The sequence below is a fragment of the Salminus brasiliensis genome, chromosome 24, assembly GCF_030463535.1.
Source record: "Salminus brasiliensis chromosome 24, fSalBra1.hap2, whole genome shotgun sequence".
NCBI classification, from domain to species: Eukaryota; Metazoa; Chordata; class Actinopteri; order Characiformes; family Bryconidae; genus Salminus; species Salminus brasiliensis.
Window position 1 is genome coordinate 13,958,697 of NC_132901.1, and position 20,486 is coordinate 13,979,182.

Below are 20,486 nucleotides of genomic sequence, written 5' to 3' on the forward strand. Positions count from 1 at the left end.
GGGTTTAATGGGTTAATCGTATATTTTCTGCATCTGCATGATTACTTATTGACTGTTCTGACTGGAAATAAGTAAAAGAGCTGCTTTTAGACTTCTGTACAGTACTGCAGGAATGTACATGTTAGCTGAATAATATATGTCAACGCAGAGAGAACGGTACACTGTGTACTGCGGTGCCGTCCCAATGTAAAGGAGGGGAGACACATGCACACACACACACACATATGTACACTCACGTGTAGACTTGACTGGCAAGATTGCAAGCATTAAAAAACATGCTCTTGATTGGTGATGTAATGCCCTCCAGAGCCTAATATAGCTGTCCTTTCAGAAGAGAAAAGTGCTTTTTCTCTGTCCTTCTTCTGCCCTTTCTCAGTGCAGAAGATAAGAGCTCTTATATAAACCTGCCCTTTTAAGCAAATTCACAGAGCTGGTTCATTGTACATTTCTACTGGCATGAAAAACAGTGAAAAAAGCCTCATCTCTCCTCCCTCTACCCCCACCCCCCCCCCCACCCCCTCCTCTCTCTGCAGGGTGTTGATCACAAGATGAAGGGATCATGGAGATGTGTGTAGTCATGAGGGGAGGAGTATAAATAAGAAAGTCCGAGAGTGTTCAAGGGGAAGTGGGGGAGTGAGTCAGGCCGGGAGAGAAACCGTATTTCAGGTAATTTTGCATCTTTGTTTTTATTGCATATATCTGTCGCAAATACCCTGAGTTTAGATGTAGTGTAAGTATTTTTGACCAGTCAGATTGTTTTTGTAGTTTCTTCAATTAACCCCTTAATCCCTATGACCTATAGTAAATACGAATCATTAAATCCCCAATTAGAAATGATCAACCAACTACCACAATTATTCAGTAACTGTTTTTTTAAGAATAAGGAACTGATGTATGGGCCCATGTAAAGGCCTTTAGGATTCAAAGATTGAAGGCAGTTTATTATATGTGGAACTTAACATCACACTGAATGAATGAAGAAATAAATAAACAAACAAACAAACAAAGAATTGCACATCCTAAAATATTTTATAACATAAAACATAAGTTCATTTTCTATTAAATACAACTATATGGTCAGGAGCAAATCTTTTGCAATGTTGCTTTCTATACCACCACAATGGATTTGAAATAAAGCAAGTATTCAAGTATAGACTTTTTTATTCATTTAAAAATACCATGTTAATCATTTAGAACTAACAGTAGTTTTTACATAGTTTAACAAGCTTAACATGGGTTATTATGGAAGATTATGGAAATAAAAGGTCGGAAGTTGATTCCAAGTGTTAAATGGACTTGTTTTGGGAATTCTCAATATGTGGTCCAAAGAGGTGTTAATCCAAGTAAAGGAGGGCATCAAACCAAAAACCCCCCAAAACAAGCCAATCAGACAGATAGCAGAGATGTTGGGGAAAAATCTGGTACATTAAAAAAAAAAAAAAGGAATGCACTGGTTAGCTCGGCATCACCAAAAAGCCTGGAGGACAACTAAAGTGTAAGATTGCAGAATTTGAGTGAAAAGAAAACCCTTCACAACATCTAGTCAGGTCAAGAGCACTCTGGAGGAGGCAGCCGTATAATTGTCAAAGTCTACAATCAAGACACTTAAAGATGCACACCACTGGTAACATTCAAGCACAGAAAGGCCAGATTGATGCAATGACTGTTATATACAGCTAGATGCTGCAAAACTGATAGGATGCCCTTTGACGGTACATATGGCTAATGATCCAAAACATACATAAAACATAAAACATAAAAGCATCTCAAGAGCTACTGAAGACGAGGAAATTGAATGTTAAATATGAGTCAGTCCCCTGACCTCAACCCTGTTGAGCAGCTTTTCATTTACTGTAGACAAACCTGGGTAAAGAAACACCCACAAACAAGCAGCAAGCGAAGGCAGCTCAGCATTTGATGATGTCCATCAAAGGATTTGCATCCTAAACGCTGAATGTAATATTTTTGCTAAACACGTTGAATTACAGCTTAATTAAACTTAACTTAATATCTGTCAGTCTGAAGGGAAGAACTAAAGCGCTAGTCACAGTTAATGTCATTTTTAAAGAAAATGGAAAGAAAGAAATGGGCAAAACAACTTGAAAAACTGTCTGGTCTGTATTAATCTAGCTGCAGCAGTTTGGGTAGACTGGAACTGTTTTGTGTAATTTACAAAAACGTAGCTGTGGTGCTAAATAGAATACTTGCTATCCAAACTGCATGCTAGCCAACTCTCTCAAGTCGTTTAGTGTCTTTCGTCCGTTTATTGAGTGTAGCGCCTTATTCTGTCCATCAGACATTTTTTTTTCTGCCCTGAAAAAGCTCGTTTTTTTGAAGCTGTATTAAACGTAATGCCGCTGTGAGCTGTGGGAGAGCGGCTTTGTAGCAATGATCATAGCAAAACTGACAGGCACGGACAAAAGCAGTTAACCAGTTTTGCTTATGCTTTTTCTTAGGACTGAAATCCGAGTCGCTGGCTCAAGAATGCATCTGTGCTACTCATGCAGTACTGTTTAGTAGCTTTTGACATAATGACAACATTTTTGATATTTAATAAGAAAGAACAGCAAAACAAATGCTATGGCATGTTTCATAGACATTGCTACTTTAGCATATTACTACAGTAAAATCTCTGCACATGCACACACTGGCATTTGGCATTTGGGCAGCAGGAGAAAAGCTCCTTAGGTGCTTTCTTCTATAAATATTAAGGCCCATTGTTTCTTTGACAGTCATTTTCTGTGTGTGTGATTCGCATAGGATGTGGCAGACTGTGCTGTTGGTGTGTGCATACATTGCGGCGACTCAAGGCCAGTTTCCACGGCGATGTGTGACACCTGAGGGACTCCGTAGTCGTACCTGCTGTCCATCCCCCACAGGCCGAGCCAACGATGAGTGTGGCTCTAGCACCGGAAGGGGCCGATGTGTGTCAATCGCTGCAGATGAAAGGCCACATGGACCTCAGTACCCTCACAACGGACGAGATGACAGAGAAAGATGGCCGCTGCGCTTCTTTAATCGAACCTGCCAGTGCAATGACAATTTTAGCGGGTACCACTGTGGACGATGTAAACACGGGCTAACAGGCCCAAACTGTAACCAGAGAGTTAATGTGGGTAAGTATAAACCCTACACAAATTACCCACACCTTAAGCATTGTTTTTGACTTTCCGAGTGTCAGTAGATGCTAGTGCATGTCCATGTAATACAAAACAGTAGCATCTGGTGGTCAATTTTAGGTATAAATATATATGCGTAAATATATAGGATTGTAGACAGACTTTAAAGCAGCAATATGCAAGATTATTTTTGTTGCTCCTGCACTCCCCCTACAGGTAGAGAATGTAATTCACAACAGTAAAAACAAACCTGGCAAACCTGACCCCACTTGGCAAACACACATTTTACAAGGGATACAGAACCGTCACCGAGCATGAGCGAATCATGTGGACTGAGGCCAAAGAGTGATATTACAGGATTTTACAGGAATATGACTCGGGTTACGCAGTTCTTGTGAGAGTTGTCCTGCCCGCTTCACGCTTCAAGTTACATAGTGAAGTGTGCTGAGCTCGGAGTGGCAATGACAGAGACACCATTCTCAGTCAAGATTCTATTTAAAGGTACAAATGAAACACTGACCAAACAGCTCTAGAAGCCTCTAATGTTTCACATGTCCACAGTTATTGTTTTTCCAAGCTTACACAGCTGTTGTTGTGTTAATGTTGTAATGTAGGAAGTATAAGGTATTGAAAATTGAACATTTTTCAACACAAACAGAGGTGGATTTAAAAATAAGGGTTTCAGTGTAGACAGACAAACATTACTGTATTCAAACCAGGCAAATCTTTTAGCAACTAAACTGGTAGGAGAAGTAGTGATAGCGGCCTTTAGAAAGTAGAAACCCCTTTTTTGTAACTCATTCATTTTAAAAATGACAAGACAGTCAAAATAACTAGTTTTTTTAAGCCAACTGGCTTAACAGTAATAATAGCAGAGGTAATATATACCTTAGAACTAGAGACAAAATGATGGCAAAGGGCTGTAGAACGAGCCATCGCTACAGTATTAACTCCTTGGGCCCTATCTTACACCCTGTGCAAGGCACGTCGCGATGCTCATTGTTATCTTACACCCCGCCAACAGTCTAAGCAGTGCTTGAGAATATGTCTATGTCCGATGGGCGTGGTGGTCTCGACATGAGGTGTGTTCAGGTACATTTCTGGGGTACTGCTATCGTGGCAATGATAAACACAGATGCGCCACTGACTGAAAACAGCCTAAGCAGACATCTACAGTCAGACATTCATTGCTATCTTGGTAGTGAATTGTCAACACAGGCGTGTGACCAACGCGTGTACAACCCCTGCTTTGCGCCATTAAAATAGCAAGCCTCCAAAATCAGACACCTGGCTCTTCAAGTAGCTTTTTAAGCTTGTTCTTCTAATCAAGAGCACGATACAGCATAACTATAGAATCTTTCAAGTGTTCATGATACACCACACGATACAGCACGCAATACACCATGCATATGTACGATATTTATTTTATCTGATAAGTTGGAATGAACAAAAAATACCACCAATGGCACATGAAAGAAACACTCAAAGCTGTGGGTACAAATCTTTTTCTCAGTCATGTCAATGTTCTTGCAAATCCAGTGCGTCGCAACATCATGCAGATGTCTCCTGAGGAGCAGAGGGCATTTGTTAATGCTCTGGACCGAGCTAAGCGCACCATCCACCCCGATGTGGTCATCTGCACGCGCCGCTATGATGAGGTCTTTGGTGCGGATGGAAACACCGCTCAGTTCGAGAACATCACCATCTATAACTTCTTTGTCTGGACTCATTACTACTCCGTTGGGAAGACTTACATGGGGCCTGGACAGGACAGCTTTGGAGGAGTGGACTTCTCTCACGAAGGCCCAGGATTTGTTACGTGGCACCGGTTCCATTTGCTGCAGCTGGAGCGAGACATGCAGGTGAGAAAGCCGACAGCCAATCAGGTGCACACGTCATAACTAGGAAAACAACACTTACAGTTATAGAACATTTTAATTTGCTATGTTAAACTGAACTGGTGCACCTTTAATCCAGAATGAACCTTCTTGCTTGAGTTTTGAGGCTTAGCCTTGTCTAGACTGGACCTGATGTTGCTTCCATTTCATCAAAACAGTTTAATTAAAATGTATTTGTACAGTGCCTTTCACAAATAAGTTTACAACAAACCAGGACAGAACTTATTTGATCAAGCCAAAGGCAACGGTGGCAAGGAAAAACTCAGAGTGAGAGGAGGAAACCTTGAGAGAAAACAAGACTAAAAAGGGGGAGCTATCCTCCTCCTGGATGGAAACACTCGAAGGAATACACAAGGAATAGAGTTGGAGCTTTTTTAAAAAATTTACATGAGTAACCATCCAGAAGTACATTACGACAGTCCAGCCTCAAGGTTATACATTCACCAAAGTTATTACCATACTTAGCAGCATATAAAGAAAGCTTAATAACAGGCCAAGCACTGACCCTTGCGGAACACCATATTTTCATTTTGTACGATCAGAACATGCCTTATTTAAATAAACAAACCGATAGCGGTGGGTCAAATAGGATCAAAACTCGGGACAGGGTATGTAATTCAGACCAGGATGCCATGATCTATGGTATCAAAGATTGCACTGAGATAGCAGTAGCATCACAAGAAACATTATACACACACAGTGAGCACACATGCCCAGAGCAGTGGGCTGCCTTCGAATGCTAAAGTAACCTTAAAATAAATAATAATAAAATAAAAACTGTCTCTACTGTCCAAGGAAGGCTTTTGACTATATTTTGAAACATTGCTGCAAGAATTTGATAGTATTCAGTGACAAGAATGTTAGTGAGGTCAGGATGTTGGATGAAATGGCCACCTCACCTCATCCCCAACTTCCAAACCCATCCCAAAAGTACTGGATAGAGCACCAACCGTCATTCCAGAGAACACAGTTCCACTGCTGCACAGCTCAATGCTGGGGGGCTTTATACCCCTGTAGCCCACACTTCGCATTGGGCATGGTGCTAATAGGTTACTTTTGTGTGCTACAATTTCTCACTATAGTTTGAACAGCAAGTTCTCAGTATTCTGTAAATCGTATCCTACTGTGCAATTTTTGCTATCAAAGAATGTATACACATGGACAAAATTGTTGGTGTCCTTCGGTTAATGAAAGAAAAACCCACAATGGTCACAGAAATAACTTGAATCTGGCAAAAGTAATAATAAATAAAAATTCTATGAAAATGAACAAATGAAAATCCGACATTGATTTTGAACCATGCTTTAGCAGAATTATTTAAAAAAATATACTCATGAAACAGGCCTGGACAAAAATGATGGTACCTCTGAAAATAATGTGACCAAAGGCACATGTTAAATCAAGGTGTGTCCACTAATTAGCATCGCAGGTGTCTACAATCTTGAAATCAGTCAGTGGGTCTATATATAGGGCTACAGGTAGTCACTGTGCTGTTTGGTGACATGGTGTGTACCACACTCAACATGGACCAGAGGAAGCGAAGGAAAGAGTTGTCTCAGGAGATTAGAAAGACAATTATAGACAAGCATGTTAAAAGTAAAGGTTATAAGACTATCTCCAAGCAGCTTGATGTTCATGTGACTACAGTTGCACATATTATTCAGAAGTTTAAGATCCATGGGACTGTAGCCAACCTCCCTTGACGTGGCCACAGGAGGAAAACTGATGACAAATGAAAGAGACGGATAATACAAATGGTAACAAAAGAGCCCAGAAAACCTTCTAAAGAGATTAAAGGTGAACTTTAAGCTCAAGGAACATCAGTGTCAAATCGCACCATCCATCGTTGTTTGAGCCAAAGTGGACTTCATGGGAGACGACCAAGGAGGACACCATTGTTGAAAACAAATCATAAAAAAGCCAGACTGGAATTTGCGACACTACATGTTGACAAGCCCCAAAGCTTCTGTGAGAATGTCCTATGGACAGATGAGACAAAAATTGAACTTTTTGCCAAGGCATATCAGCTCTATGTTTACAGACGGAAAAATGGAACATATCAAGAAAAGAACACTGTCCCGACTGAGAAACATGGAGGAGGCTCTGTTATGTTCTGGGGCTGCTTTGCTGCATCTGGAACAGGGTGTCTTGAATCTGTGCAGGGTACAATGAAATCTCAAGACTATCAAGAGATTCTAGAGAGAAATGTGCTGCCCAGTGTCAGAAAGCTTGATCTCAGTCGCAGGTCATGGGTCTTGCAACAGGATAATGACCCAAAACATACAGCTAAAAACACCCAAGAATGGCCAAGAAGAAAACATTGGACTATTCTGAAGTGGCCTTCTATGACCTAAATCCTATTGGGCATCTTTAAAAGGAGCTGAAACATGCCATCTAAAAAAGGCACCCTTCAAACCTGAGACAACTGGGGCAGTTTGCTCATGAGGAGTGGGCCAAAATACTTGCTGAGAGGTGCAGAAGTCTCATTGACAGTTACAGGAATTGTTTGATTGCAGTGATTTGATTGCAGTGAAAGGTTGTGCAACAAAATATTACCATTTATTTTGGGTACCATTTGGTACCATTTGCCCATGCCTGTTTCATGGGTTTATTTTTTTAATTAATTCATCATCACCTTTGATAGATTCAAGTTATTTCTGTGACCATTGTGGGTTTTTCTTTCATTAACCGAGGGTGTACCAACAATTTTGTCCACGTGTGTGTGTCTTTGCTGCAGCTTGGAAAAATTCAGCACATTTTGATAGGAAATCAAAATGAGACAATATAGGGAACAGGAACAATACACCAAAGTTTTACATTCTCAGCATATTTATTTTAAAGAAGTGTCATATTTCAATAGGACCACTTCTGGAAATAAAAACAATGAGCTAATTCCTAACAGCTGATGCAGTTGTATCACCAAATTCAAAGGAATATGTCATGATGTATTTTGCACCCCCACTTTGCAATGTAGTCGCTTCTGTCTGAGTAATGTTGAATTTTCATGAGGGAAAAATACACTCTATGTTCAAAAGTTTGTAGACACCTGCTTATCCAACAATGTTTTTCTTAAGCCAGTAGTATTCGTAGGGAATCTGTCCCTACTTTGCTGCAGTAACTGCTGCTACTCTACTGGGAACATTGCAGCAAGGATCGATTTGATTGAGAATTGATTGCATTCAGCCGCATAGAAGCATTAGGTGCACAAGTCAGGTGCTGATGCTGGATGATTATTTTGGCACTCAAACTCGTCCCAAAAGATTAGATGGAGCTCCGTCACTCCAGAAAACGCAGGGCTTTCCATCCCTCTAGCCCAAACTTGGCATTAGGCATTGTGCCAACAAGTTCATGTCTATCTGCTCCAGAGGGTCCTTTTTTATGAGCAATACATCTCAACAGGGACTAGACAAGCTGTGTTGTTGCATTAGTACATCGGAGTCAGCAATGGGTACAACTTAAAGGACCAGAATGCATTCATTAGAAGGGGTGTCCACAAACATTTGGACATATTGTGTATCTTCACAACAGTAACTTTACAGAAGCAACTTTCAATGGAAGTCAAAAAGATTTTATTCCCTGTCAATTTGGAGCATTTCTATTGATCCATTCATCAGGAACTTTTAGCTCTACAGAGATCCTGAGAAAACTCCTTCAGAGGTAGAATGTTGATAATTTGTCATGAAGAAATTAATTTATCTACCTCTGCAATTTCACTGTTAATGGCTTAAGATTTTGATACAATGCTTACACTGTCCTTTACGGTAAGTACATTTGCTCTGTACTTTGGGCACCCTTAATTAGTGCCAACCGACAAAGATCACATGCATTTTTCTGGTTAAAGCCCTTTTCCACTGAAAGGAAAATGTGTTTAGGTTTACCCCAAAAAGTCCCAAAGCGGCAGCTTTAGACAGTGTGTGTGACATGCATGTGTGTTTACAGGACATGCTTGGGGACCCAATGTTTGCCCTGCCATACTGGAACTTTGCCATCGGAGGCAGTGAGTGTGACATCTGCACGGATGACCTGCTAGGAGCCAGAAGCAGCTTTGATGTGAACGCCATCAGCTCCAACTCCGTCTTCTCCCGGTGGAGGGTAGTCTGTGATAGTGTGGAGGAGTACGAGAGACTGGGGACCATTTGCAACAGTAAGAAACACACACCACTCAAAAACACTCGCAAATAGTTAAGATAATGTTGCTGTCTGCAAAAATCTCATACACTATAAGGACAAAAGTTTTCGGACATTCACAGTTTATCCTGCTTTTGTCTGATTAAACTCTCTCCACTGTCCAAGGAAAGCTTTGTGCTTGATCTAGGAGCATTGCTGTGAGGATTTGAGATTGATCTCAGCAACAAAAGCATTAGTGAGGACGTTTGGTTGTAGTGCATCTTCAGCACATTAACTTTACAGACGAAGGACAAAAAATGAACTTTCAATAGATAGTTTCAATAATGTAAAAAAAGTAATCTATGGGGTAAGATGTAGTTGCTTTTGCTGTTAATTAACTTAATTAATATTGTTAATATTACAATTTGCTGAATTTAGTTTATGCTATTTAGGCACTAAGGCTTTAGAAAACAGTCATTCCAAACTACAAGACTTTTTTGTAGCCATTTAATAAATGTGCACTCTTAAAAGGGAGCTGGAAGTAAATAAATATACATTTTTGCAATGAAAACGTAGGTATTATGGTTGCGTGTATGCCAATGTGTTCTGATACACCACACACACACACACACACACACACACACACACACACACACACACACACACTAACACACACACACACACACATACATAGATGCATGATAAGACTTTGATGATAAGAATTTAGGGAATCCTTTCATTTCTTCTTCAGCTTTCCTCTCTCCTTGCGTTCTCATTGGCTGGAGCACGACATCGCACTTACTGCCGGTCATTACCTGGTCATGACACTTTTCACACTACAGGATTTTGACTCGCCGACAGGTCCAGATATGTAACATGCTAGATATTATCCTATCCGGATGGGTCACATCTTTGAACAATTCTGAAATTTAAATAAATAAATAAATAAATAAATAAAGTGGCTGAAATAAAGGTGATATACAGCGTTCTTTGGGTGATGCAATAGAATAACCAAATCTGGTTTCATTAACAACCATTATAGTAAAAAAAAAAAAAGTGTAAAATGTGAAGAACCTTTCTGGCAAAAAACCTTTTTTCACACTTAATCTCTTTTTACCGAAAATGGTTCCTCATGGACCCAAGACTGGTTCTTCCAAGTCATCAGGCAAAGAACCCTTTGTAGCACCTTTATTTTTAACAGTGCAACAAATTCAATACACACAGACTTGCGAAATTTTCCAAAAATTGACATATACAACCAGACACACACATACACACATATTGTTGGAACTAATCCTTTGAGGCATGTGAGCTTGTTAGGGAGCTGCAGCCTTATACAGGCAAAACCTACAATTACCATCACGTGCACTCTTCAGCTTAACCTCACTTAACCTGCTCCTGCTAGAAAACAACCACTTCACTAAGAAAGTACAGCAGCTACCATAGCACTTCATCTACAAAGGAGATGTCAGTCAACCCTGCATGAAACATTGACCATTTCTTACATTTGTAAAGTCTATGGACATTTGAGTTGCATTCAGGTGAGTTCTATATATAAGAGGTTTTTTTATATTCATTGATGATACATTTTTCATTTACATGAAAATGTGAATCAGTGAAGAAAGGGCTGTAAAAGAGTCTCTTTTTCGGTCTCTTCCTGCATATTCGTCAATGTAATATTACATAAACAGAAGCTGATTAAACACACAAGCACATTTTCAATACAATTTTGTTTAATGTATTTATGGAGCAAAGTTATACATGTATTATCACCTGTAGGAGAAAGTAATTCTATCTCCTTCCAGTTAACCAGAGTGATAATGACATAACGCTGATTGAACACTTTGTGAATGGGAAGCTTACTCATCTCAAAGTTATATATAGTTGCAATACATCAGTCTGAAAAGGGTAAGAGAAACATCTCTATGGTTCTAGGACACCACCAAACTACAGTGAGAGCCATTATCTAAAAAACAAGATTCCTAGCAACATTACTGAATCTTCCCAGCAGCACATCCAGGAAGTCATCAAAGGTTGCATGAGAACATTTAAGGAACGTCAAGTCTCTCTAGACTCTAGAAGGTCTAGTCATGAATCACAGTAAGGAAGGAACAAGACAAAAGTACAAATGTATGGTAGACACAAGAAATCAACATGGCTAGCTAAGGCCGAGTTTCCGCTCGCCGACAGGTTTGGGAAGTCGCTGAGAAAAACATCAGCTCTGAGGCAGATCGGTGTTCTATCGGGGCTCTCATCATCTCTAGATCGCTATGTGTGAATTGCTTAAAGACGCGACCCGACCGACTCCCCGAGTTAAAAAACACAGATCCAGCATATTATTGCTTTAGTACACTTCACGTCTTGTAGAGTCGTCAGGTCGCTGTACTGTTCAAACTACATGACTCGATCGCTTGTAATGATGAATGAATGGTTTAAGGGCTTGTGGTTTACACACTATACGACAGCAGGTCACACATTACAGTTGTTTACATTCGAGAAATTTGTATTTATTTACTTCCAGTTCCCTCTGCAGAACAGACAACCGCTGCTGGCCTCACATCCCAACCCACACCTTCACCTTTTAGATTTTTCAGCACACCGCTTGCTTCTTGCGGAAATCCACATCTTTACTTTCCTTAAACATTCAAGATTGCAAGAGATGTTGTGTGCTGTGTTGTGTAGTTTGAACAGTACAGCGACCTGACAACTCTTCAAGTTGAGTAGTGTGTTGAAGCCATAAAGGAAACATCAACAATGTGTAAAAAAAAAAAAAAAAAACATCTGTAACCCTTTAGGATAATGTTCTGTGGATAGACAATTCCACAGTGTAACTTCTTGGACAACAGAGGTCCTTTTTACACAGATTGGCCATAACATTAGTACCCCCGCCTAATATTCAGTAGGTTCCCCTTTTGTCGCCACAGCAGACCTGTCGAGGCATCCACAAGGCCTCCGAAGGTGTCCTGAGGTATCTGGCACCAAGAGGCAACAGCAGATCCTTTAAGTCTTTAGGTTGTGAGGTGGGGTCTTTATGGATCGCATGGATCAATAAGCCTTAGGTGCCCATGACCCTGTTGCCATTTCACAAGTTGTCCTTTCTTGGACCACTTTTGGTAGGTACTGACGACTGAACAGCCAACAAGACCTACCTGATGTTTTGGAGATGTTCTGACCCAGTTGTCTAGCCATCACAATTTGGTCCTTGTCAAAGTGGACCAGAACCTTATGCTCACCCATTTTTAACACATCACCTTCAATACATGACTGTTCACTTGCTGTCTGATATATCCAGCCCTTGACAAATGCAGACAGACAACCAATGTTTTACATCACCTGTCAGTGGCTTAGAACTCTATAAAACAGAGAAAGCCCATGCTGAGACACTCTCCAAAAAGGCTATACTTCAACTTAGCTGCCATTATTACGGTGATTACCTAAAACTACCCATAACATGTAGCCAACCATACAAAACATCTCTTAGACCAGAAAAACACAAAATGTTCATGCTTAAGAAGTACTACTAGTAATCCTTCATTTCTAACTAAATGATTTTTGCAGTGATAAACTGTATGTGACAGTGATAGATCAGCATTTGTGTAAAATTATGGAAAATATTACTGTTATTACTAAATAATACTTATTTTACAGTATCATCTAAAAGCTGTTAAAAAGAAAGCATATAACACGTTCCAATAAACAGTGTATTCTTGCAGTTTTAATATAATTTACCAGAAAAAATATTTACAGGGGAAAATTTTGAAAACTAATGCTGAGATGTTGTTGTTTTTTTCCTGCTGCCTCAGGACCTGGAACATTTGCTATTATTGAAGCAAATCAGCAAATCCACTCCTGAATATATATATATATATATATATATATATATATATATATATATATATATATATATACATTTTTTTTAAATTTTATAATAATAGTCATTTAGAAACCTAGACTATAACTGTTTATTTGCTGATCCATCTGGTAAATACACAAAAACATCAAACACTAAGGTAATTTTGCTGTACTCAAGTGGGTTTGTGTGTGTGTAGATACAGAGGGTGGCGCAATCAGACGCAATCCTGCAGGTAATGTGGCTCGACCGATGGTTCAGAAACTACCAGAACCTCAGGATATCATTGACTGTCTGGACCTGAACACTTTTGACACACCTCCATACTACTCTACCTCCACCAGGAGTTTCCGAAATACGATTGAAGGTGAAATACACACACTGACACCTAGGCTTTACTTTATATCAGAATAGAAATGATACACACTCACAAATATTCACACATTTCCACACACTCATCTGCACACTGAGATGTTTCTGTATCCTCTCTCGCTCTGTTTACGTTACTATCTGCAATACTGTTAGACACACACACAAGTACAAGGGCTGCCAAGTAATTGATTTGGGTATAACAAAGGTTAGTTTAGAATGTTAATGGTAGGACACCCAGGATGACCCCACTGTTGCCATACAGACATAAAAAAGCCAGAAAAAGCCAAAATCCTGGGTGAACGTCCTGTTGACAGATGAGACCAAAATAGAGCTTATTTGGTAAAGCACATCATTGAACCACAGAAAACCAAATAAATCCTTCAAAGAAAAGAACATGGCCCCCTACAGTCAAACTACAGTCAAACAATCCTAAACAATGATGTTTAGGGTTGTTTTGCTGCTTCTTGCACTGGATGCCTTAAAAAGTTTGGAGAACAATGTCTTGGCCAGTGTCACAACGTCAGGTCTCTGTCAAGATTTCGTTGGTCTTCCACCAGGACAATGACAAAGTACTTTAATAAAAGCACTAAGAAATAGTTTAAGACAAAGTGCTGGAGAGTTCTGAAGCCACCAGCAATGAGTCCAGATCTAAACCGTATAGAACACATGTGGACAGGTCTCAAAACAACAGCTGCTAGAAGGCAACCTTCAAATCTGAGACACCTGGAACAGTAGGCAAAAGAATTTCATTTAATTCAATTGATTTTTTATTTCTACAGCTACTTTCTACTTTTTACAACAAATTTACAGAGATCTGGGTCCAAGCCTCTTTTGAGCAAGCCAGTGGCAACAGTGGCAAGGAAAAACTCCCTCAGATCAAGAGGAAGAAAATTTAAGAGGAACCAAGACTCAAAAGAGGAACCCATCCTCCTCAGATTGACACCGGATCATAATACAAATCAAAACAGGAAAAGAAAAGTGTCCCAAAAGTCCAGTATAGGTCTAAGAAACTCATTTATGGTTACAGGAAGTGACCAAAGGGTGTGCTACCAAATATTCTAAAAGTTCAGGGGGTCAATAATCTTGTCCAGTCCATTTCTGGAGTTCCGGCATGTATATATATAAATGCATGACTAATGTATTCATGTAATACTAATGTATTATAACATGCAATGTTGCTGTGTTAGGTTACAGCGCCCCACAGGGGGATTATGATCCAGTGGTCCGGAGTCTACACAACCTGGCCCACCTGTTCCTGAACGGGACAGGTGGTCAGACACACCTATCTCCCAACGACCCCATCTTCGTCCTGCTGCACACCTTCACTGATGCCATCTTCGATGAATGGCTCCAGAGACACAGCCCAGGTAGACACTTCACACACATTTTAAACACTACCAGTAAAAAGTTTGGGATCAATCTCTCCAATAATATCAATGTTTGTATTCATATGAAACAAGATTGGTAACAAACAAGAGTATAAATGTACCTTTTTAATATGCAAACCCTGTGTGACATCACAAGTTTCCACTTATTAGTAGAAATCAAAGAGGCTGTATAAAAAAAAGAGAGAAATTTCAAATGTTTTCAGAAGGATGATCAGAGCTTGAGTCCATTAGGAATCAATTCATAATGAAATGAACCTCTAAAATATCCCATAGTTTAAAGATATGTTTTTTATACAATAAAAATATACCAATTAACTACTTTCCTGACATCCCCAAAATACTAAAAATATTTAATTTATGTTATGCATATTATAACGTATGTATAACATTATTCACAAAACAGGACATGAAAAAATAAAGGAGCTGTCAACTGCATTGCAAATAAAACTAAACCACTTCCCAAAAATATCCATGACTTGATAAGTTAAACAAATTAAACAATCCTTAAAAATTGAGTGAAAGGCTAGAAAACCTTCAGGACTATGTAGATCACAGTGGTGTAGCCATGGTAACCTAAATACCCGCCTTAGCAGCAAGAGCTTTTTCACGGTTCTATAAGCTTTTCTTTTCTGGCAGTGGTTTTGTTAGTGGTGTGAGATACTGGATTATGCAGGTAAACTGAAAATGACTACAGTAACCTGCATGGTCAGTGTTGAGTGAGTGGACTAGTCAACAAACTTTTAAAATTTTTATATTTTTTATTTATTTATTTTATTTATATTATTTATTATAACTGTGTATTACAGTGCATCATTTTAATGCTTGCTAGCTTACTGGTATCCAGTCCAGGCAAAGCTGAAAAGACTGGGCCTGTGAGAGGCAGGGGTGTGGTTTGTAAGGGGTGTTTGGTTTGTGAGTGGTGGGTGTGGTTAGTCAGGGTCAGGACTGTGGTTGATGTTGGCGTGCCAGTAGCTTGTAAGGGGTGGCGGTGTGGTTTGTAAGCGGTAGTTGTGGTTAGTCAGGGTCAGGGCTGTGGTTTGTAAAAGGCAGGACTGTGGTGGGTGAGGGGTGTGCCTGTACCTTTTAAGGGGTGGTGGTTTGGGTAGTCATGGGCAGGACTGTGGTGTGTGAGAGCCGGGGCTATGGTCTGTGAGCAGGGGCGCTGTATGGGAATGGAAAGTTTAGGCTGGTTCTAAGGGCCTGTGACTGACTGAGTATTTTTAGGAATTGTTAGAGTTGTTGGAGCCCAGTGTAATATCTTTTCATGGGGCCAAAAATTCCTGGCAGCACCTCTGTTTGTGAGGGTCACAAGAACAAAACGATTCACCATTCAAACAACATAGTGGGCAGTGGTGGCTCAGCGGTTAGAGCGCCGGGATATCGATAACAGGGTTGTGGGTTCGATTCCCGGGCCAGGCAAGCTGCCACTGTTGGGCCCTTGAGCAAGGCCCTTTACCCTCTCTGCTCCCCGGGCGCTGGAGTTGGCTGCCCACAGTTTTGTGTGTGTACTCACTGCCTAACACGTGTGAGTGTGTGTTCACTACCAGATGGGTTAAATGCGGAGGACACATTTATGTGCACAAATACGTGCACCTTTAATATTCTTTATTTGGCAGTGGTGCATTCATGCAGGAGCTTATAGCTAAAAGCATGAACAGATGAACAAAACAAGCACCCTAGACTAATGGTTCCCAGCACCATTCAGCACTCTGTGGGTTCAAGCTTTTGTTCATTCCAAAGAATAAAACACCTTCTCAACCAATCAAGCAGTAGCTGTTATCATCTCAGGCTATAATTAATTAAATTAGGCACAGAATTCATTCAGGCCCTTTGAGGAACTACAGAAATTAATTGTTTTCCCACCTGAAAAAGTGGCTTATTCTAGAGGGAATAAAAACAGAACAATAAATAACAGACAAAAGTCCCACAGGCTCTGTGAGAATATAATTGAGGCCCACTGCCCTAAACTGTGTACCCTATGCATGTGTTACAGGTACAACGGTGTACCCTGTAGAGAACGCTCCCATTGGTCATAACCGGCACTTCAACATGGTTCCTTTCTGGCCACCCATCACGAATGCAGAAATGTTCGTCTCTGCCCCCAGCGGTCTGGGATACAGCTATGAGGTTGATTGGCCAAGTGAGTGACAACTGATTTTATTTGGCTTTTTTGTTCATTCAGAAAGTTACAGAATTTCATAACATAATTTTTGCATATTGTGCATGTCAATCTAATTATCTGGACAGTACATTTCCAGCTCTCTGCTGGAGGAAGGCCAGTACTTCCAGTTCCCACCCAACACCTAGTTTATCTAGTGACTCTTCATTAGAGTAAATCAGGTGAGCTGCTGGTGGAACTGAACACATCCATACTTGGAGTTCACAGAGAAGTTGTAACCCTGTTCTTCTGGCCAACATATAAATCTCAACATGTCCATGTGGAGCCTCCATTATGTCCTTGGGTTCCACGTTGGCCCAACTTTTCAATTTGAATGTGATCTTAAATTCAATCATATCTGCACTGAAACTGAATTGTGGGTAAAAGTTCAAATGTCTAGAACATCTGAATTTAAATTTCTGAATTCAGTATTCAATTTCTTTATTTATTCACATTTTTTAAATGATATATTTCCAAGTTCACTTTTACAGTCCTGTAAAGAAAGCATTTTTTTCATGTTGGCATATTCTCTATGTATATTTCCTAATATATTAAATTTAGAAAATAAATAGAAATTTAGATCTGAATTTGGCAGAAATTAACATGCATTTATTTTGGCTTGGTTTTTATATATCATATAACAATGTGAAAGACTAGTGGAAAGCTTGCCAAGACATGAAAGCTGTGATTGGCGGTCAAGGTTATTTCATCATAGTGATTTCTGAATGCTATGATAAAATCAGATATTAGTATTGTGTTCTTTTTGCCTAAAAATAGTAAAATCATATTGCCTAGAAATAGTAAAATCAGAGAAACTAAAAATGTAGGGTGGTCTCCTAATTCATATATATATAAATATTAGGATATATAAATATTCTTTGTTTTTTATACTTCTGGTTGATTGATTGATTGATTGATTGATAGATAGATAGATAGATAGATAGATAGATAGATAGATAGATAGAGATTTGTTTGGGGGATAATTGTAATGACCTACACTGCCCACCTCAGACCTCAGCTCTCAGTTTTCTCTTCTCACAATTCTTTCTAGCTCGGCCGTACACCCTGTCTGAGATCCTCACCATAGCGATTGTTGTGGTGGTGCTGGTGGTGATTGTGGTCGGTGGAGTCATCGCGTGCGTTGTGAGAGCGTACAGTTCGGTCGAAGGCTTGGAACCGCTGCTGGGGGATCACTATCGCCGCTACTCAGAAGAGGAACGGCTAGTGGAACAGTCTAAGTCTGTAGTCTGAGAAAGGAATTTTGTAGAAGCTGCACTGTAGATTCTTACTGTAATTAAAGCGGCTTCATGGCCAACAGCCTTCTTGGTTCCCTGAAGAACCTTTCATTTTTGTACATGAGGCAATAAAGGTTCTCTGCTATTTAAAGATTTTTCCAGTTCACCTTTATTTTTAGGAGAGCAATTGCTACTAGGGTAAACAGAATGAGGGTCATATATAGAACAGCTATATGAGAGTGTTCTGGTACAGGCTTCAGAACTTTTTATGTTTTATATGAAAATGAATAATAATAAACAATTGTAATAATATTATAACAACCTCTAAAACTATAGTTGCATAAAACAGAATGGCCTCATCAGCATTTTATATGTTATTGTATGTTTTTCTTCTCTGATATCATAAAATTGAACAAAACTAGCTGTTTCATGCCTCATGCTGCGTCTTCAATACCTCATCAAACACATGTTCTTAAGTGTAAAGCATAAGATGCACAGTGGCTTCTTTTCAAAGGCCCTCGGATCGACAAGGTCTTAGACCTTGATTAGCAAATCAGGCCAGAATCAGTTCCTGAACCAAATTACTAAGCTTTATCCATTCTCTGACTCTACAAACACCCAGCAAACACAAACTCCTCTAAGCAACTGTCTGAAGGTCTGAAAACGACTGTAATCAATGTCTACAAGGCAAGGGGAGGCCATATCCAAGCTTTTTCAGTGTGCAGATTCTACAGTGCAGAATGTTCTATGGAAACAGTGAAGGTTAAGAACCGTGGAGTTTAAGAAGAGAAGGAATACCAAAAAAACTGTTTGTATGCCGATAAGAGAGGCAAACCCCCCACATGACTGCCAAGAACCTCCAAGAAGGTTTAGCTGAGTCAAGAGGGCTGTGGACTGTTCCACTGTGGAGTGCTGCTCATTCGTTCGTTGCTGCCTTCTCCTGCTCCTTACTCAGACCAACTAATTCATCTCCGTTTCCCCACTCTCAGATTTTCTCTCCGTTTGTGTTTTCTGTTATTGTTTATTCCGGTATTAATTCTTTCAGTTTTGTTTTGTTTTATTCCTGTTTTTAATTAAAATTAGTTCTTAATTCCTTATATGCTTTATAGCAACAGCATCAGCGGACTGATCCAGTAAAAACATTACATTTTAGATCGCTTCTCAACCAATCAGCCAGCTCAGGTGACCTGTGACCTCATCACACACATCTGGGAGTTGAGAATAAGGTGTGTGTGTGTGTGTGTGTGGGGGGGGGGGTGATCATCCAACATCCTGACCTCACCTTCTTTTTGATAAAGTATAACTTACTGAAGTGTTGTTCATAGGTGGATACTAGACAGATACCTTAATACACTGTGAGAAGTGCTTCCTCTGGGTTCCTCAACTAGGTTTATTTAACTAATGAATACTTTAAATTAACCATTATTAGATTTAAAGTATGTAAGAGTAAGTACGAGTTAATTAAACCCAGTTCAGTTGCTTGTTACTACAAATTCAGTTAAAAAAGCTAGTAAAAACCACACACACACACACACACACACACACACACACACTAAATGAAATGTTTATTTGTTGTAATATTATTCATCCACAGCTAAAAGTGCATATGTGGATACGTATTGTATTGAAGACTCATAATAGACGTGTGGTTTAGTGGTTGATGTGATGCAACAGATATCACCACTACCGGCCTACCTTCTGCACCATGTGGGAGACTGGGGTTCGATTCCAGTGCTGAGTGACTGTGCAGCACTACACCAATAAGAGTCTTTGGACAAGACTGTTAACATGACATTGGCCCTCCTCCGTAACATGGGTAACCTTATAAGAGTGTCTGCTGTAAATGTAAAACTTTTAAAAGTCTAAATGAAAAATATGAGGAGCAAAAAGCACTCCTCACTGGTGGAAATGTAAAATCTCAATAATGCCGTTCACTGAAGTATTTCCACCCCTGCTTGAGGTTGTTAGCTTTCCCTAATACCTACATATTCTCCTGAAAATGAAGACGTGTTGCAGGAGTCAAACGTTGCTACAGGTGTCCAAAACATTCACCTCAACATGCAAATCTCTTACCACCTCTGCGTGCCTGCGTGCCTGCCCATCACCACCTCCCACCCCATGCAGGGATGTGTGGATGAGCACTGTACTGGCCTCACCTTTAGCTGAGCCTTTGCAACTTTGCCATTTTTGCTTACAGCTCCATCTGGTGGACATCATCTACATAGCCCCCTCGGTGGGTACTTTTGACTCACGCGCTCACAAACAGTGGCAAGCATTGCCAGGTAGTGCTGCATGGGCAAGATGTGAGGTTTTAGATTAGTCCGTTAATCCAGTATCTATTATCTGTAGAAATGAACAG

At 39.9% G+C, this 20,486-nt stretch overlaps 1 protein-coding gene across 1 annotated transcript; it reads left to right on the top strand.

The window, feature by feature from the left end:
• Positions 1 to 620: 620 nt before the first annotated feature.
• tyrp1b (tyrosinase-related protein 1b) lies at positions 621 to 18,143 on the top strand. Its single transcript, XM_072669852.1, has 8 exons — positions 621 to 666; positions 2,761 to 3,116; positions 4,659 to 4,981; positions 8,957 to 9,161; positions 13,174 to 13,341; positions 14,534 to 14,713; positions 16,728 to 16,874; positions 17,944 to 18,143. Exons 2-8 carry the CDS (start codon positions 2,762 to 2,764, stop codon positions 18,141 to 18,143), a joined length of 1,578 nt encoding a protein of 525 aa, XP_072525953.1. The 5' UTR covers positions 621 to 666; position 2,761.
• Positions 18,144 to 20,486: the final 2,343 nt, after the last annotated feature.

What these genes read in the sequence shown, in the direction of transcription:
- tyrp1b (XM_072669852.1), top strand. Translation starts at nt 2,762, where the DNA reads ATGTGGCAGACTGTGCTGTTGGTGTGTGCATACATTGCGGCGACTCAA. An exon ending in ACTGGGGACCATTTGCAACA is followed by an intron (nt 9,162 to 13,173) that starts GTAAGAAACACA and finishes GTGTGTGTGTAG; the next exon opens with ATACAGAGGGTGGCGCAATC. An exon ending in TTTCCGAAATACGATTGAAG is followed by an intron (nt 13,342 to 14,533) that starts GTGAAATACACA and finishes TTGCTGTGTTAG; the next exon opens with GTTACAGCGCCCCACAGGGG.